Source organism: Pungitius pungitius, chromosome 6 (assembly GCF_949316345.1).
Source record: "Pungitius pungitius chromosome 6, fPunPun2.1, whole genome shotgun sequence".
NCBI classification, from domain to species: Eukaryota; Metazoa; Chordata; class Actinopteri; order Perciformes; family Gasterosteidae; genus Pungitius; species Pungitius pungitius.
In genome coordinates, this window is record NC_084905.1 from 146626 (window position 1) to 174008 (window position 27383).

Sequence of the window (27383 nt, forward strand, 5' to 3'; positions counted from 1 at the left end):
GTCAGGTTGGTGGCTCAGTGAAGCATAGATCATGTAGATACCCAACATCGAGTCATACTGACAACAATTAGCCCCAAATAGTGGTGCTTTCTCAAATGTAAAGACCCAATGACTCTTTCTGGAGACAATGGATGTGTTTTTGTTGTCATTTTTAGAGAAACACTCTAAATATCATGAAATATCTTTTACTTTAATTATTAACACTTAGGCGCCACACCTGAATTCCTGACAAAAAACACAGAATTCCATGTGATTAGATAATGAGGAAAAGATTTCAGAACCTGACAGTAAATGTAAAGTATTTCCTGTACTACTGGTACGCAAATCCATTATAGTAACTAAATGATATTATTCCATCTGCAGGAAGCCTCAGACAGACGAGATCTTTAAGCTTCACCCACACAGAGCTCCTGCTGCTCAGCACTCGTCTACCTTCAGCTTCCCCTTTCTGTCTTTCTGGGAAGCTGCAGGCCGAGAATAGAGCTCAGAAACCACAATACCTTCTCAGCTCAGAGTGGGGGGGGGGGGGGGGGGGGACACAAGCATCTGTTTTTGTTTGCATTTTATTCCAAAACATAAAATTGAATCAATCTTTTAATACTGTGGATTGTATAAACATGGGAGAGAACTGCTTGAATAAATATCAAGAATGAAAATGGATTTCTCGTGGCTGACTATTATCTCTGAGGTTTATTTATGAACACCACGCTGTGCCAAAATAGGCCAGACATAAAAATACAGAGATAATGTGTTTAGCCTTTTTTCATTTTCTTCTTTTTAAGTGAAAGAATAAATATTGGGATTTACATCACATTTACATTTTTATCAAAATCAAGTTGGGTGCCACTAAACCTGTGTGCACCAGTTTCATCTGTGGTTGCCACGACGACTGTGAAAATAACAAGAGCAACATCACACTGACATCTTTAACAGGAAAATCATTAAAAGCAACATGAGGGGCAAGATGATGCTGTCTGTGCCCCAGTCAGTCTGTGACTGACAAACACCACGTGGATCCATAAAGAGACGGATAGCTCCCACTACAACGCACCCAGTCACGACCGGTAGGGGGGGGTTGTCAAAATAATAGATAAAATCCCCTCAATCTCAGAAACTAATAGTGGTGTGTGACATCAGACCGAGCGTGTGCACACACACACACACACACACACACATATATTCATAAGGTATTATGCAGAATAACAGTTTTATGGATTTTAAATGGTATTCATTTACGAACACTGGGATTAGCCATCACATGGAAGGGCTATTTTATCCCCTCTTAATGTGTATTAGTCATCTCGGGTGAGATGCAGAGAGGGTCCAGGACATTAGGGAAGTTGGATCTGTCTTCAGCCACTGATTAAACACTGGGACGAGGTGAAGGAAGAGAACCGGATCGCATCAATTGATCCTGAACCTTCACATGAACGTTGCATTCATGTCCTTTGAGTGTGAGGGTTGTAGATAACAAGCCTTTTCCATCCATATGTCTCCACCTCACCCTGCTTATTACCACACACCTCCAAGAGGGAAACAAACTTCAGACAATCGCACCGAGAAGCACAGCAGATCCTCCACAGCCAGGGAGACGACCTTCTGCAGTCTGTGTGTGTGTGTGTGTGTGTGTGTGTGTGTGAGACAGGTTTATAGGAGTCATTTATCCTGCTCAGCGGGCTAGTGTAGTGCCGAATGGTGGCCTGAGTGCCATGCGTAGCTTATTGTTGTGTAGCCTTTATGGGCTACATTAAGTACAGCTGAGTGAGAGGGAAACATAGAGTACAACACCCTGAGCTCCCACATGTCACACACAGATTAACTACATCTCTGGGCCCACCGAGCACCAGACCCCGGCTCGCTCCTCCAGCGATGCTACGTGTGCGTGAGGAGCTACGCGGGTACCGAGAATAATTAGAAAAGTTCAAGCAGAAGTTCCCTGAGCATTTGAACCGAGCATCTCAAAAGATCCTTCTTATCAATACTTTGTGTGCTTAAGATTCTGCAGGCGGATTTAGCTCTAAAGGAGACACGGCAGCATTTCAGTCAGATGGAGATCGGAGCGGGTCACTAAAGAGCCTCCCTCTCCACCAGTGAAGAACACACAGACTGCTTGGGATTCACTTGCTTAATGAGCACAAAAGTACAAAACCCCAAAGTGTGCAAAACACACGTGTTCCGGCACAGACAAACGGGTCCAACAGTCAGACCATTTGAAAAGCAGTTTTATTCTCTCACTTACCCACTTATAACCCCCCCCCCCCCCCAGCATGTCTGCTTTTTTGAAAGCTTCATAAGCGTCGCCTCTTCAACTGCGTTCCACCGTGTAAAAATAGAGGCCATTATATTGCCTAATGCCTACCTGCCAGCCCTCCACGCTCCCCCCTGCACACGGAGGCTTTTACATGATGAGGTGGCTGACATGTTCCACACACACCATCCATTACCATATGTACACGGGATGAGGCTCAGCCTGCGCAACTTATACTAATGCATGTTTGGTATGCCCTGTGGGGGTGGGACACACACACACACACACACACTGTCTTCCATACAAATCTAATGGCAGCTCTGTGATACTATGCCACTTGTATTAACAGCAGGATGCTTTTAAAGTAAATAAAAACATTAGAGCTGGCTCTCTGGGCGAGTCTGGGTCCTGCTTCTCGGAGGCTTGCACAGCGTACGTGTGTGTTTGAGTTTGTGTGCCCGCATACGGCTAGAAGAGGGGGGCAATCCTCTGCTCAGGGGCGGCGGTTCGTCTCTAATTGCCCCTCTAGGTGCCTGGAAAGCTGAACTGAGGGTAAACACAGATCTGGAGATGATTAATAGCCAGAGGTCAGGGCGGAGCACAAACAGAGAGTGAGGCTGGGACCTCACTCCAGCCTTCCTCGGCCCGTCCACCCCCCCCCCCCCCCCCCCACACACACACACACACAGGCACACACACACACACACGCGCACACACACACACACACACACACACACACACACACACACACACACACACACACACAGGCACACACACACACGCAGCACGCCGGCAAAGCTCATTTTTCCAACAGCAGATTGCTACATACTCTTCTGAGGCCCCTTTGAGCGGAGAGGAGAGCTTGGGAGAATGAGACTGAGCCGGGGGGGTGAGGTGAAAAGGTAAAGTTGAAGGGTGGGGGTCACGGTATCCGAGTCCATAACAAGCCCTGATCGATACATGAGCAGGAGACCCTGAGCCCCCCCGGTTCCTCCTGCACCCGATGCAGCTGTAGGTGGTCGTCCACAGATTCGTAGCAGAGGAATACGCACACACTGCTCTCATTACCTGCTCACTTTGTCTCCCCTGTCCCCGACACACACACACACACACACACACACTGCTGCCCGTGCACACGCCGATCTGCACACACACACCCCCCCCCCCCAGCTGAATGGAGTCAGGTTGGGCGTCCCTTCATTTTTCATGCAAACGGTAATTTAGTGAGACTGCCTATTGATTGAGCGCCGCTTGTCTCCCAAACAATGCCACTTCAATCAGCGGACCGTGGGGGGAGGCGGGGGGGCAGGGGGGGAGGAGATGGAAGGGGGAGGAGGTGGTAGAGGAGGGAGGGCTGCCGATAGCTGCAGTGACTGATTTAAGAGATGGATAAAAAGCAGATACGTCCCCCGCCCCTGTACTGATTAATGACAGTGGCCAGAGCAGCCCTGGACTATGCATCATGATTTAACCACCAGCCCCTCATCTAAAGATTAGCACACACACACACACACACACACACACACTGCGTACTGTACCACACAGAGACAAGACACGGAGGGTGCGAAAGGAAGAAAAGGAAGTGAGGCAGCGAGAGAGACCAGTGAAAGCATAATGGGGGTGAAAGGAGGTACACTGAACAATGTGGAGTTGATTTTCCTGAAAGGCAGAAATATGTCCAGAGACACAGATGTGAGTCCGGTACATTCAAGTAGCATCACACACTCAGGGGGACGTTTGTATTTCCATAACAACGTCATTTTCTTGCCAGTTACGAGGCTTCAGGGAGGAGAGGAGTGTGGGAAGACTCAGGTGACACGCGTCTATTACAGCTTTACATTAAATTAAAGCTTCACAAAAAAAGGCCACTGACAGTAATTCTGATCATTGATTAATCTGTCAATTATTTTCTCGAGTAAAGGGTCTAATCTAAAAAAAGATCAGAAGGGTTCTGAGGTCACATCCTTAAATGTCTGGTTTGTACAAAATACTGGGGTTACATCAAAAGCAACACACATATTTTCAATTTAAAGCAATTTAAAAAAGCCATCTAGAGGAAGTAGATTGTACGATAGTCCAGAACATAATAAAACGCAGAGGATGGTAGAATCTCTGCATTTTTGTTTTAAAACAGCAGTAAATTGGCACGTGTTCTGATATAAAACTCTATTAACTATTAACTCTCCTCCTCGTATCCCCTTACACAGAAAGCCGTGAGAAAAGCCTGAAAATACGTTTTCCTCACAAAAATGACAAAAACATTCAGAAAGAAGAAAGTCTAAAAAGTGACTCGAGCTTTAACACCTTTTTCCTTCTACTATTGGTCTGTTTAGGTCTTTGACATGAAGGTGTGAAAGGGCGGTGAAGATTTTTATCACACAGTGCCGCTTCACCCCGATCAATCCCAGTGACCCCCCAGCACCGCGGCCCGGCTGACGGAGCCTGAACAAACCGGACCAGCTCTAATGTCACAGTTTGTGCTCCAGTGCTAAAACCAAGAGTGCAGCGTCTCTGGTCCATTACTTGTGTGGGGAGCCGAGGAGGAGGAGGAGGAGGAGGAGGAGGAGGACCGGAGCCCCTCCCTGAGGCTGCTGAAATATTCATCAGCCTCCCTGAGAGCATGTCTGCTAATAGTTATACATGGAGCAGGAGAAAGAAGTGAGAAGGAGGAGGAGAGCAAGAGGGGGGGGGGCAGGAGGAGGAGAAATTGGGGAGATGAGCGATGCTCCCTGTGTGCATGTCAGCTAATAGTCAAACATGAAGCACTAGAAGGGAGGGGGGGAGAAAGCAGGAGAAGAAAGAGAGGGAAGTGAGAAAAGAGGTTGTTTAAATCGTCTGTGGCTGAAATCACAGGAGATGAAAAAGTGAGAGAGAGAAGTAAGAAGAGAAAGATTGAGAGGAGTCATCACTCCTTTTCCTCCTCCCCTGCCATCACTCGCTCCTCCGAGCTGCATTCCACATTGATTAAAAGCTCCTCTTGTAATTGTCAGATCTTGTAGGAACCATCTCTGTGTTTCAGTGTGTGTGTGGGAGGGGGTGCAGGAAGGAGGGGGCCTCTGTGTGAGCTGGGGAGAGAAACCCAATTTCAATAACGTCAACCGCTGTAACAGCAGTGACTTCAGACGCCACAAGTCGCCACCACATCCATCAGAACTCCTGCTCAGGACGGGAAATATTGTTGATGCTGGTTTTCTCTTCACAAACAGCAGCGCAGGTAGGCGCGCTCTATCTCTGCATCCTGCTGATGGAACATATGTGTGCGTCAACACACACACACACACACACACACACACACACACACACACACACACACACACGCGCACACACACACACACACACACACACACACGCACACGCGCACACGCACACACACACACACACACACACGCACACACGCACACACACACACACACACACACACACTCGCAGTCATTTCTCCAGTCATTAAAATGAGAAACGGCCGATGGTGTGGAAGCTGTTGAAATACCATTAAGAAATGGAGACAAATGCAGTGAATGGCAGCCTGCTGGCCACCTTTCTACAGTAAATCAGACAGTGAGGAATATGACTGAGACCACGGCGCATGCATATGCACACACGAGTACACGCGTGCACAAAACACATGCACGCACTCCTCCGCAGACAATCTGTGACGCACCTTCATGAAGAAAAAAAAGCTCCATCGGTGGATTAATGAGTAATTATCCTAATTAAATGTTTCCTGATTGTCCGTTGTGATATATGGATGATTATTATGTTCAGAGATGATTAAATGATAGCATAACAGAGCAGTCCGATATCATTTCAAAGAATTAATGAGCGTACATACGGAGGGACCGTGTGGAATACGGCACAAATTAAAGATTGAATTAACTTTGATCTAATCAATTCGGGAATAATTGTAAGCCGCAGTAATATAAAGTTTTATTTGCAATTAATTAACAGGTGGAGATGCTCTGTTCAGTTATTTCTTAAAGCAGAACACAGACTCTCTGCAGGGACCTATACTACATCCAACACAGGAACTACAACCCAGAACATGCTGCTGACCCGAGCAGACCGCACCTCAAACGTTCTAGTAGACACGTACAGGTACCAGTCAAAGGTTTAACACTTTCTCATTTAAAAGAGAGAATGTGTCCAAACTTTTGACTGGTACTGTACTTATTTCAATCAAGAGTTAAATCGCATTAACCAACTTCTCCTTTGATCTTTAGAAGACTTACCTGCTCTTGTGACCAGGTGATTGTGTTACTTTGTCTAATGTAAACCAATAAACGAGGCTAACCTTGTGAGCAGGGTCGATGCTTATTTAAAAGCTCATTGATTAACAGTTGTAATCATTGATCGTGCCATGTGGCCCAGACGGGATTGACAGATGTGATTGGTCAGTGTCCAGATTCACATAGACAGGACAGACAGGAGGACAGAGAATCTGATGGACACACACACACACACACACACACACACACACACACACACACACTCACACACACACACACACACACACACACACACACACACACACACACACACACACACTGTTCCTCTTCATAATTCTGCACTGACTTGAAGAGATTACTTGGAGTATCAACTTATTATCTGCACACTACTTGAACCACTTCGATATTTCTGCCCTAACCCCTATCTCCACCGCCTGATTCACTTCTCCACACAGTTCACGCTGCAGAGCCGAGTAGCTGCATGTGAAGGAGATAGTAAGCAGTAATATTCAATTATTGTACGCACGGCGCTGCCGTCCCGCCCTAAATTGATTTCTTACAGAACGGGAGGCATCGCTCAGCACTGACACACAGCCATGTTTCCCCCATCTACCACATCCCACGCAAATTACTCCTCCATCTGCTCTCCCTCACCGCATCGCGCTTCTACCCCTCTGCTCCTCCTCTCCTCTCCTGTCCCCTGTCATCTCCTCCTCCTCCTCCTCCTCCTCCTCGGCTCCTGTCCCCTCGCAGGCTGCTATGGGCCCGGCTCTCATACAGGACGTTTAATCGCTCTTTAATCTCTTTGCTATGTAATGGGAAATGGTTTTGTGTTTTACTATTTGATTGAAGCTGCGCCCGCCCCCCCCCACCGTGGGACTCAGTGTTTAGGAGTGGGAGGTGTTTTCAATTTTGCCGTTGCCTCAAATTGTCTTTTATCAAAGAATTTATATCAGTAATACGCTTCTACATAAAAAGGAATAGGAGAAAATATCCACATTTTTCACTGTGATATTCCAGAGAAGCTTCAAGAAAAGGTCAATAAATACTTGACCACCTGATCGTGGTTTGTCTGGTTCTGAGACTTAAAGACAAACGAGTTGGGAAAGTTTTCTCCTGTTTATGCATCAAGAGCTTTACAATAGTGCCTTAATAAAGCCACACAGAGGGGGAGCAGGTACAATCAATACTTCATATAGTGGGGATTTCTGTTTGTCCACATAGATTCAAACCATCGGGCTCGATAGTCGTGTAAAGCCCGAATGGATTTGTTCATAAAAGCAGTGAAATTGTTGCCGTCACATTTATGTTTGCGTTTTCCCAGCGTCACGTTTTTTTTTTTTATCCAAACACAAATTGTCACTTTAACAAAGAGCAGTTAATGATGAACGGCATTTACAGTCTCACACACACACACACACACACACACACACACACACACACACACACACACACACACACACACACACACACACACACACACACACACACACCTCCTCTCTGCTATTCTAATTAAAGGGACCTCTTTGCCCTGGGTGTGTGTGTGATATTGACACTTAGCTCCGTACAATAAACTTTATTGGCAAGCCCTGCTTGATTACGGCACTAAACTAGAATAACAAGGAATATGGGAGGAGTGGACGTGGATTATATACTAAACAGGCATTAGCAGGCTGCATTTAAATATCTGCTGCATTTTAATAGTGAGCCTTGGCCCCCAAAAGGCCTTTGTCTCTGAAGAAAGCCTCCGTGTGGGCACCAGCAGTCAGAGGAAGCTTAAATATACCGTGCACAAATAAAAAATGACATGGATGAATTATAGTAAAGGTAGAAAAATAGAAAGATTGGAGATATATATTGGAGGATGGAGGAAGGGAAAGAGGGATAGATTTTCCGTCATTAATGATCTATGGAAAATCCTCTGTCTATTTTCAGATATACTGTTAATGGCTGCTCGCTGCCATTAAAATCGTTGGCGTCCTGAACTCAGCTTTTCACATATTGGCTGCTGCTTCATCTAATATTCATCTACTGGAGGTCAATGGCAGTGGTGGAATGCCTCATTTGTAAACACAAATTAAGGTTGGAGATAAGAGTAAAAATGAGGATGGTGTTGAGATTCAAATACACAAAAAGTTCACAAAATAACGAGACTATATTCATTCCGAGGAAGTCTCTACAGATGGAAACGTGAGTTTTAGCAACGTATGAAGTTAGAACATACGAATGGACTAAGAGTTTCTTTCCTCAGCAACCCGGTTGAAAAGACTTCTAATTATCTCCTAAACAATGGTGTCTCAAACAATAGCTGGAGGCAAAGTCTTTGCAAAGCCTTCTACTTCCTGCACATTAAATGATCCACAAGGTGCTAAATCTAACCAGCAGGTGAGTGTTGGTCAGTCACATAAACCCGATCTCACTCTCCTTGCAATTTTAAGGACTTTTGTTAAAGTAACAACATCAAAGTCATCTAAATGAGCCGAGGCCTCACGCAGAGGTCGGCTGCTGTTTCACGAATGCAACCATTTTCAAAAGGTTAAACCGACAAAGAGAAAGAGAAAGAAAATGTGGGTTATTGTCCTGTTTTGTTACAAATACAGAATCTCGGTTCTCTGAGATAAGAGTTGTTACTCAGGAGCGTCTCGCTCTGCTCAGTCAGTTAAACTACAATGACCCCTACTGGCCGCAGATGGTACTGGGAGGAATGGGCCTCCTCACTCAAAGACTCCAGTTCAGTGGAAACTTGTGGCTCTGGATCTTCAGATCAAACAGCATGTTCTGGAGGAGAAATGACAGGAGAACCTATTCGGCTTCATTTGTGGAACATAAACTCTCCCAAACAAAAGTTTCTCTCTCTCTCTCTCTCCCCCCCCCACCCCCCTTGTGGGGGCTTCTCCCGCTGGGTGTGTTGGCAGAGTCTCTGTCTCTGATTCCCCCCCCCTCTGGCTAAACAGGCTGGCACAAGGACATGGAGCGGAGTGGAGCAGCAGCACAAGATTACTGAAAGGAAGTCACGATAGAACCGGTGAGCAGAACATAAGTTCACATTTTAGATTGTGTGAACGAGGCAGAAATTGGCACCAGTCTGTCGGTTTTTGCACGTGTGTCTGGAGGAGAACATTAGAGCGGGACACGCACACGGCCTCACCTTGAAGAACCACCGACCCCGCACACCTTTATTGCATCTCCAATTAGAGGAGAGGGGGGGTGGACACGGAAAGGGAGAAAGAAGGGGAGAGATGTACTTCATAAATGTAGTTCCATAAAGAGCACTGACCCAAATGGCATTCAGCGACACTTCCCCGTGCCAGAGGAGGTGAGATAATCAGAAACGTCATCAAGCTCTCATCTCTACGTCTGCAACATCTCCTTCTGCCCCCCCCTCCGCTGGAACCTCTTCAACCCGATGACTGCATAACGTGTACAGTGCATCAAAGAACATCCCTTCATCCTCCTTCATCACTTCGTTTTAATTAAATAAGTTCCCTCCATCCTTCTCTCGTCCCTTTGATCTGCTCCCCGTCCGAAGCAGACCCCCCCCGCCCCCCCCACTTTGGGAAAGTTGTACGTGTTGGATTTGGAAGACTTGGGTGCAGCATTGTTTCAACGCCCACCAAAAGGCAGCAGGAATGTTCTACTGAAGACATTAAAGGAGCGTTTCCTGTGACTGCAGCGCCACACTGTTCAATAAAGTCAAATCTGTCTTCATGACAATGTCGGCAATACATATCAAATCTGTCACTGCTGCGTTGAGATGGATACGGGGGGGCAGGAACCCTGAAGAAAATAATACAATCAAAGTCTGTCTCGAGGCCCAAGTCCCTATTGATCGGCTCGTTCTCTTTTCCTACACACTATGGACTAAACATGGACTTATTCTCTCTTAAGCACAACCGGGTCCGCTCCCTCCCCCAGGGGTGCAACACTCACACAATGCTTCAAAAGAACATTTTGTTTATATGCTCAATATCAGAAACATCAATGAAATTATCCAATCATTAGTTTCCTATTCAATACAAATTTAATGCAGAGCCACGGAGTAGCCAGCTCATATCCAATGAGGACATCTATCCCCCATCGCTCACACACACACACACACACACACACACACACACACACACACACACACACACATCAATGGGACTGTCCCTAAATAAGCTATTCTTCACACACTGACTCAATACTGTGGAGAGGAGAGAAAGAAGGAAAAAGAGCAAATAAGGAGGATGGGATTGGAGGCGGGGACTTATTATTTCTTCATCACACCTGTCAAGGTGAGGATCTTGACATTGGACGGACAGGCTGAGCCAACGAGACACAATTTCTTCCTCTAGTCGAGGGACAGTGGGATACATTTAAAGATGATGATTCTTATTAAGAGAAACGCTTCTCAAACCCATCACATGCAAAATTTATAAAGATTACGAAAGAGTAAATGTAATCATTGTGCATTAAAACGGACTGTCAGTTACAATATTAAAAATCCTGATATTGGAATGATTAATATTTATTTATTTATGCATTTTCTGATGCATGAAAAGTATTTCAGGTTGTTGCAGGTCAAACTAAACCTTAATGTACGGTCAGTCTTTGAAAAGAAAGAAAGTTGCATAAAATAAAATCTATATTTATTTTCTACCTTCTCCTTTTTGAGAGTGACAATGTTGTGCACTATTAAACAGGGTGAGTGGTCTTTCAGCAACTTTATTTGCGTTTGGGTAGTTTAATCCTTAACAATTCATGTAATTCATGTAAACTCTTCATCTGTAAAGTAACTAGTAAGATATCAAATATAAATGGTGAAGTAAAATGTTCAATAAATATGAAGTATCGTAAAATAGAAATCAAGTCAAACACAGGTACTTACATTGCGTCAGTGAGGGGTGCAGGTTTATGTGGGTGGGGGGGGCGGAGGAATCGGGGGTTGAGAAAGAAATAAAAAAAACAGTGAAAAAGCTTTCATGCATCGTGGATTCACTGTGACGTCTGTGAGGAGCTCTTATGCACTCGTTCCTGGAAATATCCAGATCAATGGCAGGTTCAACAGCTCCATGCGCCGTGATGAAATCCATAGCTCTCTGATGCATGTGATTAGGAAATGCGTGCAAATGCTATCAGTATTGATAATCATACAGGTAGTGAACCCGCACCCAGCGTGACCTCCCACAGGATACACGTCAGATGGAGCTGTGAACACGTGTGTGTGTGTTTAACATGTTAGAGGCGGCGAGATGACACGAGAGCCAGGGTTCACAGGTCAAGCAGAGTCAAACCAGGTAGGCGATTGGCTGATCAGGTCCGAGTGTAATGACTAATCAATGGTTGAATATATTAGCTTAATCTAATGGGCCAGGTGGGAGGGGACAACGGCAGACGCATGGAACACATGATTGAGCACAACATGCAACAGCAATGCAATCAATAACACATAGAGTGGTCTAACCCCACAGGGAGGTGTGGGGGTCCCACTACTAGAACAACCTGCTCCAGGCATTTAGGAGGTGCTTGTGTTTGTGTGAGTGGGTGTAAATATGTATGGTTGGTCGGTCGGTTGGTCGGTTGGTTGGTCGGTTGGTTGGTCGGTTGGTTGGTCGGTTGGTTGGTTGGTTGGTTGGTTGGTTGGTTGCTCGGTTTGTTGGTTGATTGGTCGGTTGGTTGGTTGGTTGGTTGCTCGGTTTGTTGGTTGATTGGTCGGTTGGTTGGTTGCTCGGTTTGTTGGTTGATTGGTTGGTCGGTTGGTTGATTGGTCGGTTGGTCGTTTGGTTGGTTGGTTGGTCGGTTGGTTGGTTGGTTGCTCGGTTTGTTGGTTGATTGGTCGGTTGGTCGTTTGGTTGGTTGGTTGGTTGGTTGGTTGCTCGGTTTGTTGGTTGATTGGTCGGTTGGTCGTTTGGTTGGTCGTTTGGTTGGTTGATTGGCTGGTTGGTTGGTTGGTCGGTTGATTGTTTGGTTGGTTGGTCGGTTGGTTGATTGGTTGATTGGTCGGTTGGTTGGTTGGTTGATTGGTTGGTTGGTCGGTTGGTTGGTTGATTGGTTGATTGGTTGATTGGTCGGTTGGTTGGTTGATTGATTGGTCGGTTGGTTGGTTGATTGGCTAGGGGAGGACGGAAAGAAACCGAGCTGGTCTTGTCTGATTGATTGGATGATGAAATGAAATGAAGGAAATTAAAGACTTGTGTTTCTGGCCAGCGACGCGCATCAGAGGGCTTCTGCCCGAGGGAGAAAGAGTGGAAGAGAAAGTTGAATGGGCTAACTGCAAAAAATGCAAAAAAGTGAAATGCAGGAAATGAATCATCAGTCTGCTTATATAATCAATGAAAAGAGCGGTTCTCCAATGTTTGTTTAGGTCTGCCCCTGGAGAAAAGGACAGATGGTTTGACCTTCCACCATCACTCAGTGGCGAGCATTAGGAGGTGAACCTGTTTGCGGGTTAAAAGCATTGCAGAGCTCACATTACTGAGGTCATTCCCATCTCAGGGATGAGTTTAATGCAAAGTAGCTGTAGAGACTGATTCAACAACAAAAAACAAGTACAGACACTGGAATTTGTTGAATATAGAACAAAGCTGGTCTTTTTAGACATTGTCTCTTTTTCTACAATCTTTGGAAATGAACCACTAAAAAGCGCAAAACATTGATCAACTAACTAGGAAAGCAGAAAAGAGAGAGAGAGAGATGACAGGTTAGGGACAAGAGCCAGTCAGAGCAGAGGACAGGGTCAATACTTGCTGGATGCTGCTGACACTGCACTGCTCAATACACACACACACACACACACACACACACACACACACACACACACACACACACACACACACACACACACACACACACACACACACACACACACACACACACACACACACGTGGCCGTGTACAAGTAAAGATAGAGAGACATCGGACCAATCAGTCAGCAGATGTCAATATTTCAAGAGGAAGACAGAGAAGAAGGAGAGGATGCGAGATGCATGTAAGAGGAAGCCCAACATGGCCCACTGCTTAGTACCCTGGAAACTGAATGAGCTCTTTGTGGCACCCGTCCTCCTTTATCTTCTCTATGAAAAGGAAAAATGTGTGAAAAAAGATCACTAGATCTTAACAAAAAGAAGAAAAAAAACTAAATTCACCCAAATTGAAACAATTCAATGCAGTTGAACTTTAATTCACCTTTCAGTCTATTTACCTTTCAGATATTTTTTACCTTGATTAGTTAATCAACAGAAAATGAGCAAAAATGGCACAATGAACAGATTCCAGTATCTTTATCTATCTTTGAGAATTGGACTTTTGGTTTGACATGTAATGTAACAAAAGAAAACTAAAAATGTATTTTGTCTATGGGATCTTTTAAAAGACATTTGAGTTTTCATTTTAGTGACAAAGGAATTAAGTTCATAAATGGAAGACTAATCACTTATGGAAAATATAATTAGTTGCAGTCTTAATCTCCAGCATGTGTGCTTCTGTCTGGTGACTTTCTCTTTTTCAATCCGTATCTATGTACATGCCTCAATCCAATGCATCTGATTTATGTTACCTGGATGAGTGTTTCGTGTCTATGAGCCTGTGTGTGTGTGTGTGTGTGTGTGTGTGTGTGTGTGTGCATGAGATACGGGCCTCTCCATCTTGAAATGAATTAGCGCGCGGTGCCTTATTGAGTGAGGCGCAGTGTTTAAGTGAAACTGATGAGAGATGTGTGAGCAGCCAGGACTGGGCTCTAAGTATGTGGCGGGGGTCACAGGTTAATCCCTATTGATTCACTCCCCAGTCTGCATTCAGCCACACGGGGGGACAAGCAAGGAGAGGCCTGCGTTAGCCGCTATCGCAGTGCCAGTAACGCTGGATGGAAATCACTGCTTACCTGACGCTAAGTAGGGTAAGGACAGCAAAATGAAGTGTGATTTGATCTAAAGAGGTAGTTAAACACCTTTTACTTCCTGAAGATCAATGAGAGATATGATCACTGGCCTAATTTACACGTGATTACAGGGTTTGTGTGATGTGCTGCGCATGAACACAGGGCCGAATCGGTCAAACGCAGCGACACGCGTGTTGGAAGCGTGATCCAAACGATATCGGGCTGCGTTCATAAACAAGCTCCTCACCATCTCGCCCCAAAGGAGGAAAGGTGAAATATTACATTAATATGAACAACTGTTAATAATAACCCCCACCTTTACCCCATCACTCCTTCTCTATCTCCCTTCTCCTCTCCTTTTCTCTCTCTGCCTCTAATCCTATCATGCGAGCAATAAGTGTATGCACCATGAGCACATTTAATTTTTGCGGTTGGTTTTCAGCGAGCCCAGAGGTGAGCCTTAATAAGGATCAATGGCACTTTATCTGGGACAGCACCCACTTCACAGCATGCAAATTACACAGCAACCCTTAAAAAAGAAATGGATTTAATTAAAAAATGTAGAACCACAGGCTCTGGAAATTCAATTAAAGGATTTATGCAAAGGTTGGCTAGCTTTTTGTGTTGCAGTTCCTGCTTATATAATGAGCTTTTCATATTAAAAATCAATAGGTAATCTGGGCTAGGGGATCGGCTGCTTATGTACATTTTTGAAATCAATTTGAAAAATAGTCCATCAGCTCCATGTCACAACAAAGAGGGGAGGGAGTGGTGAGGGAGTGGCGTGTGTGTGTGTGTGTGTGTGTGTGTGTGTGTGTGTGTGTGTGCGCTGAGGTGGGGGGGTCACAGGAGAAAACGCTCAGAAGCTCTGAAGGTAGGAGGGATGGAGGGCTAAGGAGGCAGCGTGGAGGAGTAGAGGGTAAGTGAGTAAGGACGTCTCTCTGGTCGGGTCAGCTTCTGGTTCTTTGGCCTGTTCTGATCCCTTATATTAGAGAGAGGGTCCCTTGGCAGTGAGGGTCTGGCTGGCTCTGACCTGTGGCTCTGGGGTCATTTAGCCTCAGCTCACTCTCTGGGCTGGGGAGACGTCCTAATGGCTTCCCTGGGGAGGAGCCCGGGAGGAAGGAAGGGTTCTGAACAAACAAAACTGTCAAATTCCATCACAGAAGGACATCTTTTGAAGAGGTGATGTTCACTGAGCAAAAATGTATTAAGAAAAATAACTACAACAAGTACAATTGCAGCATTAAGCAGCCATAAAAAATTACATTTTTACAAGTTTGAAGTTTTGAAAAATGACTTGGTTCAACTTCTGCTTTCAAGACGGATATTGTTCATACCTCCTTCACACTCATGTTGTGTAACTGTACACAGGCAGGGGGGGGGATGACTGACTGCATACAGTAGCCGACTGTCAGCATTTGATTGGTTCTTTATTGATCCAGACACGCTCTCCATCACATCAACTCATCCACAATAAACCATTTACACAGCTTCCCTGTGCAATGGAGCGCATAACCAGGCCTCAGGCCATCTCTGTTCACCCACTGTGTGCGTGTGTGTGTGTCTGAGCATGTGTGTGTGTTTTCTGTAATGAAATGGTATCTCCGTAGACAATAATCCCAGTAACAGGATTGGGCAGGAACACACATGTCAATACAGCCAAATGGGATTGTCTGCTTTTGTCCATCCGCACAGCGACACATCTTCTGCTGCGTCCATCGTCCTCTGTCCTTCTCCCCCCTCTGTGTCCCTCCCATACGGAGCAGGAGCAATGCTGTATCACGCTCCTTAAACCTAGTTCCTCAAATTCTTAAACGTGGCCTTGAAAAGGAAATCGGTGCGTCATCAGGGGGCCACTGTGAGTATGAGAACCTCACACCAATCTGGTTTTATTCTGTCTACACCGCCGAGGAGGAGAAACCTACAGTGTCTCCAGTCAGGCTGGAGTTGACCCCCCTCCTGTGTAGCTCCTAATCATCCAAGAGAACTCTATTACAAGGACCTGGCAGCTCATCTAACCCACAGAGGAGAAGGGGGGGGGGAGGAGATTGGGACCTCTGCTCCTCTTTCTTTCCACATGGTTGAGCACCACACACACACACACACACACACACACACACACACACACACACACACACACACACACACACACACACACACACACACACACACACACACACACACACACACACACACACACACACACACACACACACTAGATCACTAGAGTAGGAGCACCTGACCTGATGTCTGTGTGAGGGAGAGAAGCTGGTAGAGAACCTCGTCTGTTGGACGTTAATGCTGACGTCTCCGCTGTAGGACCTGCTCCTCTGGGCTTAACCCCGGAGGAGCAGGGGGGAGCTCCTGGACACGGTGGGCGAGGCTCCGCAGAGGAGGCGCTACTCGCTCCTCTCCTGCTGGTGCCTGGTCAAAAGTTCAGCCTGTGCATATGTAAAAAGGTGGCCTGGTGCCCGAGGCAGGATCCTGGGTAAAAAAAAAAAAATCACGCTACAAACGGTAAGAAGCATGGGACAAGGGGGGAGTGCTGATGAAACCGCTCCCTCTGGGAACCCAGATGTCTGATTGGACCATCGGAGCCTCTTAGGCCTCCCCTCTTTCTATCCATTATAGTGGATGATGAGATGCTGGAGCCGCCCTGATCTCCATTCAGCCCGGCTCTGTCTGTGCCTATAGTTAAGGTATAGATTAGATGAGTGTAGGCGCAGCACAGCTGCTCAGAGCCGCAGGGTACACTGATCTTGAGGGAGCAATCAGTCAGTCAACAAAATGTCACAAGGTCAGCGTTACAAGACGGTGACAACTTCACAAAAGGTTACAGCCAAACTAATAAGTGCAACAGTCACTGAAATGATTTGTACCACTTGAGATTTGATGCAAAGTGTACTGTCTAATAACGTGTACGGCAAAGGCCCCAAATCTGATCCTGAAATACTATCCCAGATCAAATGAATCATCAAGTTCTGTGCATTAAACAGAACTGTGATAACGACTCGTCTCTGGAACACAGACACATAGACTCCAAATCCCAGCACACACACACATGCATTACACACCACTGCAGGCCAGATCATTCAAGGCTGATAATCACACCAAAGGACACAGGCAAAACGCCCACTCTAAACACGCTGGATTAAAGAAACAGGAGTCACAGGCCTGGTCGCTGCATCTCTGATACGCAGATCAAGGCACAGGGAGGGGAACATGATGTTAGTGAGAGATAGTTTGGCTGATTAAAATGTCATGGCTCTTTATAGATGCCTTTCTCAACTCAGCAAAATAGAATCAGCTCTGCACATCAATAGCAGAGTGGGCTGTGCTCCCTGCTAATGGAGAAGTTTCTTTCCCTTAAGTAGAATCCACAACACAATGGATGCAAAGTTGAAGAAGTCTAAATATGTTTTGCTAAATCCAAGCTAAATGTAGCAGTAGGAAGTTTGAGGGTGAATGTGAGGAGCTGATGAAATAGAGCATGAAGCACTATTAATGTGCGAGGGGAAGCATGTACATTATCGGATGACCTAATGTGGTCCTTATGGCCTGACATGACACTTCCTCTGCTTTACTACAAACAATCAAATTAAAGATGTAGGACCACATGCAGCTGCAGGTGTTTTAGTAGCCTCCGTATTGTGAGTGAATGCGTGTGCTGGTCCACGTGTGTGTTTCGTCTTGTGCAGGGCAACTGCATATCACTCCACCTGTGCTCCTATAAATCAAACCTGTGTTTTAAATGAGAGGCTGCTTATTTGCGCAAGAACCCACACGGGGGCTTTGTGATTGTTTTTTGGAGTCGACGTTCTGCTTATGTTTGCATCCCAGAACAATCTCCATGGATCCCGCCAGCGTACGCAAGCAATTAAAGCGATACCATCTTCATACCCCTGCAACCAATAACTGAAATAATATCACTGTTTTATTAAGCCCTTAATGTGGGGGCAGAAGGAGTGAGGAGTGGGGTTTTAAAGAGGGTGCACTTTCGGGGTCCTTATCAACCGCAGATTTAAATAAGAGCAAATGCTCAGCTTAAGGGTGTGCCTCTGTATCGGAGTCTGTGTGTGGCTTTTATCAGACGTGAGTTTCAGCTCATCGCTGTGTCAGCACACCAGAATTTAATTACTAGCTCTACCTTTGTCCTTTAATATTTACTAACATCCCCACTACGTTTAATTAACCACGTGTATAAAAGCCACAGCCCCGTTCTAGAGAAAGCGCTCTGCTAATTGCATCTGTGGTAACACACTCTCCTTAGACACACCAAAAACACACAACTCCACCCTAGGGTACCTTTTCAAATCGAATAAAAAAGCCTGTTTAAGAAATTTGGGTCTGTCTAAAATGGACACTGTCCAGGTTTGTAGATTGAAACGAGCGAGCAACTGTTGAAAAAGAGCTTAGACAAATGAAACAGAAGGTGAAAGGAGAGTTTTGTGAGGAAATGTTCCGCTTGGCATTTTGCAAAAGGTGCTGAGGAGCAGTTTCCCTCGTCTCTCATCCCGTGTCAGAAGGAGAGGAGACAAATGACGGCCTGAGGCCTTGTGTCTGTCAAACATGATGGATCAGAATAAAAGTCCAACACGCCGCCTTACAACACATCACACTTTCCCTTCAGTGCAAACACTAAATTGATAAAGTACGAAGAGTAGCTAATGGAAAGATTTAATAGTCAAACTAAAGCATATATTAGGAGGCCATGGAGCCTAAAGGGTAGAGAGCTGCTATCAAGTGAAAAGTCTTACAGAGCAGAGGACACAATATAGACCAAGATAAATCATGGTGTTGGATTTTATCGTTCATATGCAAGGTGTGCGGGGACATTAACCTCGGGCGGCGCCGTTGTCTCATGGCAAGAAGGTCCGCGGTTCTGCGTGGCTTCCTCCATCGGTCCAAAGGCACGGGACAGTGGAGTTGCTTTAGTGACAGTGTGTGGTTGTCTGTCGGGGTGAAGCCCGCCTCCTGCCCCATGCTGGCTGGAGGGTCTCCAGCGACCCTCTGAGGACGAGCGCTATGGAAGAAGCTTCCACACTGAGCTGCACCAAAGAGCTTTATGCAATGTGTTTTATATGTTACGCCTTACTGTCATAGTAAATGTAGGAGTACACCAACATTACACAACTAAAGACTTGGGGCAGGTTGTTCCTCCCCATCACCATTCTTCATAGCATGAAGTACACCCACAGCTCCACTACAACGTCCCCACCCAGACACCCTCAAGTGGACCGTTCAATGCAGAGGCTTTCACAAACTGCCCAGATGAAGAGGGGCCACCTCCAGATCTGGGAGACACTCCCAGGAGCCGGTGATTCTGACTCCTGCGCCATCGCAATATAGAGACATATTTTATTGTTAAAATTACTTCAACTTAAACAGATATAAATGACAAAGGTCCCTTTTGAGCAGCCCGCAAGGACATTATGTCTGTAGTTGAGTCTGATTCAGAACTTTAGATAATATCTGATGCTCAAGCACATGTGACACAGAGCTTATTATCTTAGTACTGAGAGTACATGACTGCATAGGAGAAGAGACTTGAGCTCTGTAACCTGAGCATGCAGGATCTGGAATATCGCCTACCCTTGTGAGAGGAGGGGGGGCTGCCTCTCAGAGTTAAATAAACAGTGAGAGGAGGAAGAGGAAAGCAGATCTATCTGTGAAACCCAGGCTTTCTGTGTCCATCCTTTTCCTCTGCCGGACCGTGCCAAGACAAACATATGGGCCGAGGAAAGGAAACATCAGCGCCAGAAGAACCAAGATAGTGACACCGCATGTGAAATTCACTCACTTGCCTTCCATGTAGAACATTAGAAGAGCGAAAAAGTTATAAACCAATTGGTTGTAGTTGTAATCAACATCTGAGGGTATTTTTAATAGTTGTTTTTTTGTATTTTCTGCCGACATCGGTCTTTCTACCGAAACATGTCAGGACAAGTTTGTTTCCTTACCATGGACTTGGTGAAAGGTCTGGCCAGAGAGAAGAGAAAGGTCATCAGCCACCAGCTCCGGTGAATGGAGGTGTACATCATGTTCCCAGGGTGCACTGCGTTGGCGGTGACCCCGTGAGGGGAGAGGCGCCGGTGCAGCTCGCTGCTGAAGAGGATGTTGCAGAGTTTGGCTCGATTGTAAGCCAGCATCGACCAGTACTCCTTCTTCTGGGGGGACAGCAGGGCCAAGTCCACTTTGGCACATGAGTCTAGCAGGTCTGTGAACCTGAAACATAGTCCGGATCAAGAGGAGTTAGAGTGTGTGTGTGTGTGTGTCTTCTGACAGATGTGTGGTGCAGGCTGAATACAAATCAAAGACGTGATGTTCTTTAATTGCCTGCGACAGAGCTGTTAAACTCCAGATGTTAGACAGGGCCCCTTAAACATTACACCACTGGTTGTGTTATTATGCATTCACGCAATAACATCACTATACAAAAAACCCTGCACTCCCCGAGTGTCGCTGTATGTGTGGGAGAAAAGGAGTGGGCTCCAAACCGGTGGAACACATCCTACATATTAATCCAGTCATTAGAAAACAACCAATCAAAATGTCTCCGGGTTTCCTTGTTGGGATTTTACAAGCTCGCTGCCTCTTGTTTACTGTCGCCTTCTGCAACGTCCCTGCTCGGCTAAATTACAACATCTGCAGGCTTTTCATTTCATGTGCTGCAACTTCATAACTACTTTAGCAAGAAGAGGCTGATAAATCAAATTCTTGAGCAGCAAATGCTTTTTTTTGCTACACAATGTGTTGACGTGTTACGCTGAAGTTGTGGAACGTGGAGCCTTTTACTGTAAAACTGCCAGATGTTACATACACAACCTTGATATCAGGAAGTAAAGATTTTGGTTAACTAAAATATCTCCTAATTACATCTCTGAGAGGTAATTTTATGAAGGATATCATCACCCCTTGTTTGACCCGATCAGATGCCGTACTGGGGCAGTAAACCGGTACCGGACCAATTCCCCAGTAAGCCCCTGTGCTGGAAACTGATAAAGCGTCCAGCCGCTTCCTGCGTGTCCGTCTCTGCCGTCCCGGTCCCTTAGAGGTCGATGCTTTACCAGCAGACAAGGGGCTCAGGGGATACAATATGCTGCCAGGTCAGAGGTCACATACTGCTTGTGAGGAGCGGCTCAGTGAATAAGCGGGAAACGGAAAATAACACAAACAAAAAAGGGGGCAACTTCTAAAGATGTAATATAGGTCTGGAATGAGGTGGACAGAATGGAAGATGTAATATGAGATATTGTCTATTTTGGCTGCTTCTTCCCCTGCGTTTAGTCAGCGTGTAACTGACTCTCTCAAGTCCACCTCTAAGCCCCCTTTGAAGGGGTTAAAGCCACTGCTGCTCGGAGGAAAGGTGTGGGGGGGGGGGGGCGTACAGCAGGGAGAATACCTGACCATTCCTGGCCTTTCCATTGGTTCAAGCCGCACACGCCGTTTATGAAGCAGCCTGAAGGTTTTCACCCCACAAAAACCCCCCTGTTCTCATTCTGCATCAATGAAAGCTTTTCCTACTCTCTTCCTCTTACTTTTCCTACAGCATGTAATGGCGTTGTGACCCCAAGTGAATCTGAGCGTCAAGCCCCCCCCCGCCGATGTTCTCTCATGCATGGCAGTCCGTATAGCATAACTCATACTGCAATAGTGCCACTGTTTGATCTGCTAGAATAACTCTGCGTATGTTCCCCTTGTCTCAGGTCACTCTGCCGAGCGCCAATCAATCACCGTCTGACTGTAGACTGGATCAATGTCGCACACACACACACACACACTCTGAGTGACTCTGAGGCACATGGCTCAAGGCTCACTGTGAGACATCATGGCTGAGAACTGAATGACAGGAGAAACCTTGTATTGGAGTTAAAACATGGATGGCAGAGTAGAAGGAGGCTAAAAGGGGCTGAGTCAGAGGGTCAGGAGGAACGGAGCAGATACTTGATCAAAGTTCATTTTCACTGATAAGTCCATCCATCATGCTGATGATACGTTTAATTCTGAGTGACGGCAGGCGGGGGGAAATGAGTTTTCAGTGAGTGAGGCTGTCATGTTTGACAATGTGCATCAAGTCGAAGCTTTTAGTTTGTGATGAAAACTCGCCAATGTAGCAGCTAGAACTGCATGACTGATGATGAGGAGTAAAATATGGTTTAACACTGTGTTGGGAAGACAGGGAGGGGTATGGTGGGCGGGGGGGGGGGGGGGGGGGTACTGGATGCTGCTCACATTGAATTTTCCATTTGCGTTACTTCAACATGTTATCACATCCACTTTCAACTAATATAAATACAAGGATGTTCACTGAGTGACTGAAGTCCAGTTCATGTCTGTCTATGGTTTCCAGTGTGATTAAATAAAGGGAGGATTTGATATCATATATAGCTTGGCCTAGACAGTTCTTTCTTAAATGTTTTGTCAACCAGGTACAATCATCAGTAAAGAGAATTATACCTTAAGAGGGTTAGGGGGGGGGGGGCACTGCCGGCATTAACTCCTTGACTTCATCACCACTCGTTTGTAAAAAGGAAATAATGCGTTAGCGCCAAACATATTTCCTTTATTTTGTACGGATGTGATTTATCTGATGTGATATTTGAAGTTCATGTGGATGTTTGGAAAAGTGACTGATGAATATTAAAAGAAGCTTTTTAAGTGTTACATCTACAGACCCTGGTGGTGGAAGGAGTGGCACATGGACGCACACGATGACACTTTACACACTCTGTTGCACATCTACAAGTCGCAGTAACACAACAAATTGCGCAGCAATGCACCAGAAAAGGGAGGGGAGACTGCAGAGTAAACATGCAAATAATTAAGTTCTAAAATCACATGAAGCACTTGTTTGGAAGAAGGAAATGTGTTTGGAATATCTCAAATCTGTATCAATAATGAGTTATAGTAATTAATTATTATGTTAAATAATGCCCAGCTAATGCTTTTTCACCTGATGTTTACCTGTGGGACTCAGAAGTCACCAGCACCACGCGGGCGGGGGCCGAGCGCCGCAGCACCTCCTCCAGGCCCTGGACCAGCAGGAAGTGACCCAGGTGGCAGATCTGGAAGGTGGACTCCAGGCCGTCCTCCGTCAAGCTCCAGGGCTGAGTGCACACTCCTGCATTACACACCAGAATGTGAAGGGGCCTGCGGGGGGGGGGGGGGGGGGGGGAGGAAGGAGATGAAACTGGGTTTGATTTTGTATCGATTATAAAAAGGGAAAAAGAAGACGACACAGCAGCATTAAAGAAGGATTTTTTACTGTATCGGGCTGAAGGGGAGGTAAGGAGAGAGGAAACAGGGTGTCTGATCCCACTGGGGGGTCTCACAGGTCCACATCAGTGATGCTCATATGATACAGAGGCTTCCAGTGCTTCTCCCTGTAGATACAGACCCAAACGCAACAACACACTGAAACGCAATCTCAAACCGTTTCAACACACAACGGGTGTTGTTAAGGCGACGTGTGACTACTCGGAGTAACCGAACCCACCAGCACGTCGACTCAGAGGAGCTGACACCAGCCATGATGTTAAAACAGGAGGAAAACAGCACAGACGCGCAGTGAGGCTGAGTAACAGCCGCTGCTCGCGAGGCAGTAAATGGAGATGCCGGATTGGTCAGGGCAGCGAGATCCTTGTCGGTGACAGCGTCGCTCCAGCGAGCTCGAAACCACAGTATCACAGCCCAACAATCCAAACACACCCCACCAATTTTTAATTTCTTCCATTAGAATTAATTATGAGGCCGAAGGCAATTTGTGTACCCTGTGTTTAAGACTGCCTACTGGATTAATTAAAAACTGGATGCTGGAAAATTAATGTGTGAATTGTTATGCCTTGCTATAATGAGCCATCCCATGCTATTACATAGCAGCGTACTGTACGATCACCTTCAGGCCTCCGAACACACGAGGTTCATTAAAGAGCACAAACCTCGTCACAAGTCAACTTGGGGAATGCCGACCACAGCACATTATCATCAGAGCAGAAGCAGCCAGATATTGAAATTTCTCCAGCACAATAGAAAGATAAGGACGTCTAAACTTAACAGCGTGGCAGAAAGAAATGAAAGAAATGTCAATAAATTACCTTTGTGACCTGCAATTAAACCGGATAAAACAAGAGAGTAAGGCATCGCGTTGGTTGTTTTGAGGCCACAAAGTGGCAGGTACAGTAACATTGTGCTGTAGGTGACCTTCTGACCTGAAGCCGCACAAGAACAACACACCTCTGAACCTCTCAACATTTCACCGTAGCCTTCGTTTTCAGGGGGTCATTTTGTTGATTACGCCTGTTTACATCCAAATTTGCTTTGTGCATTTTTTGTGACCTCACACTCGATTTATTGGAGCATTCGCGATCAAATACTCCAATAACCAACTTTTCTGTGGGCCGGTGGAGCGATTTCCCCCACGCAGCTCAGATGGGCCTCTGGTGAGTCTGTTGGTTGTGTAGAAGGCCTGTTAATTCAACTGCCCACCAGTTAGTCCCTCTCTCATAAGCACAGGTCTAATGAATGTCTTTAATGGGCCTATTGCCGTGTACCACAGTCCCTCTTTCCACATTAGGACCTCACACAACACTGTGTGCACTGTGCAATCTAAGTGCTGGTCAAACGAGGGTGTTAACTACCAAACAGGGAGACATCACTTTGTATATTTACTTTAAATAACCCCCATGGGTATGACCCCTGACCTCCATTCTAATGTGGGCCAGCAGGAAGAGATTGCCTGTGTGAGCTGGGCTCAGACTCCTGGTCATTAACACGGCACTTTATTGGCTACAGGAAACAACGTATGGATGTGTGTGTGCACGTCTCCTCCGGATCCATCTCAAACCCAGCAGAAGTGAAAACGCATCACAAGCTGACATCTTTCTGTCAACGTGATTCAAAGCATGCGTGTATTCATACAAGCTCCAGTTAAATATAATATGCTTAAAATTACTGCAGGATAAATGCATTTAAAAAAGGAGAAACAAATTGCATGTGTTCATTACGGCCGTTCAGTAGAAATTGTATTAGGGGCATTCTGTCAACGCTCTCCTCCATCAATTACATCCCAATGAAATTCCACTGCATTCAACAATATCAATATCCAGGTAATTTCATTTCAAAGGAGAGGCAATTAAAGCAAAATCGGGGTCAATGGAACACAAAGCAGCGTGAAAGCCACTGACTAAAGCACTTAAAAGCAAGGGAGTGAGAAACGAGAGAAGCAAAAGAAAAAGACTCTGATTACATTTCACCTGTCAATGACACGCTGCAGCAGCATTATTGTGTGTGTGTGTGTGTGTTTACAACACGTGTGTTATGCCTGAAGACATACGTGCAGTAATACAGTGGCGCTAGAGTCAGACAGCTGCCCAGTGCCATTCACAGCTCAGAGCTCCCAGCCTCACTCTGCTCTGTTCGCCTTCTGATGAGAATTAATGTACTCTGACGTCCCCTGGGTCCCCCCCCCACCAACAGCACAGCTAATGAAGAAATAGAACCGTGCCAAAATACTGAGGGAGAGAGAGAGGGGGGGGGGAGGTAGAGGGAACACAGTCAGCGAGAGACGGAGACGCGAGAGGAGCAGAAAGAGAGAGAGCTTGATGCAGATAAACACATTTCAAAAAAGGAATATAAAAAAAAGTATAGCGGAGGAAGCGTTGCTTAAAGGGGGTGTAACATCCTGCAGCGTGAGTGGGAGGGGTACATGCAGGGGATGGGGGAGAAGGAGGGGACACAGGGTGAGGGGAGCCACCGCGAGGTTTGGCTGTGACCCAGGACACGTGTCCTGTGGCCATACCCTGCCCCGGGGCTGCTTCAGGCAATGACTGCCCTGCCTCTCCCCAAGGGCCCCCCCCCCCCACACAGCGGGTGGATGAGCAGTGTGGACGACAGAATACATGACCCCAAAATAGCAACTGAGCGAGCGACCACGAGACCCAAGACACGCGCGGTAACAGCTGACCACCACAAAATAAGTGCCATGAAGTCTGGAAGTCTGTTCCCACCAATGTCAATCAAATCGACACAAATCCATCCGCATGCTCCAGGGAACGTGTCCATATGGTGTCCACCAGTTTAGTTGTCCTTAAAGTATGTGGGAGGCAGTGGGGACAAATGCTTTTTCCTCCATTGTTTCCTCATTCCTACGTTTGCTTTTATTTCTCACTTTCTGAGTAAGTTTAACAAACAGCTTGAACGTTGAAATGGAAGTGAGGCTACTTAAAGCTAATGTTGACTTCCTGAGGTCGGGCTTGTTGCCGTTGATTTGATCAAAGACCAGGAGTGTCTGACAATGGAGACGAGTGAGCATCATTACAGAACCAACTGAGCACTGTGCTGGTTTATTTCAGTCATGACGATGCACGTAGAGAAAGAATGTCAATGGTTCCAAAAACATAATCTAATCAAGTAAATAAATGAATGAATGGCAGGAAATACTAGAGAAATAGTGGGTGTAGAAAATGAATTGTTGTGTTTGACTCACAGTTTCTTGGCCTTGTAAGACTCGGTAAACTCACGGACACTCCGGAGAGAGGCCAGGTCGCACATCATGGCTTCCACCCTGGCTTTGTGCTGTAGAGACGGGGAACACAAGAGCGTGGTTATAGCAAGCAACGGGTGATGGTCACCGCCAACACATCAGACCCAAAAGAAAAGGAATGACATCCAGGATCAAAGGGTATATCGGTAAAAAAAGAGATTCTTAATGTTTTAATGATAAACAAGAACTGGCTCCTCTGTTCTTCTGAAGGTTTCCATCCTTATTCCATACTTTGCTTTCATGGGAGGAGATTTGATCGAAATCAAGGCAATAAGAATAAACTGTTGTGTCTGTAAAAGAAACGTGCTGTTGTGAATTTATAATCAGGGCCTATAGAAAAACCACTAATGATACCGATACATTCCCTCAAACTGATACAAAAATGTAAGATGCTGACACATCGTCCAATTCTGTCTAAAGAACTCAGCACAACGTGTGTGTGTGTGTGTGTGCGTGTGTGTGTGTGTGTGTGTGTGTGTGTGTGTGTGTGTGTGTGTGTGTGTGTGCGTGCGTGTG

At 45.9% G+C, this 27383-nt stretch overlaps 1 protein-coding gene across 5 annotated transcripts in view; it reads right to left on the minus strand.

The window, feature by feature from the left end:
• Positions 1-27383, minus strand: part of wwox (WW domain containing oxidoreductase) — a 102305-nt gene that overhangs the window by 42658 nt on the left and 32264 nt on the right. For all 5 annotated transcript variants that reach the window (XM_037451112.2, XM_037451113.2, XM_037451115.2 and 2 more), the window contains 3 exons: positions 26811-26899; positions 23291-23476; positions 20287-20551 (listed from right to left, as the gene is read on the minus strand). In XM_037451112.2, the coding sequence (XP_037307009.2) occupies positions 20287-20551; positions 23291-23476; positions 26811-26899 (540 nt within the window). The remainder of the gene's footprint in view (positions 1-20286; positions 20552-23290; positions 23477-26810; positions 26900-27383) is intronic.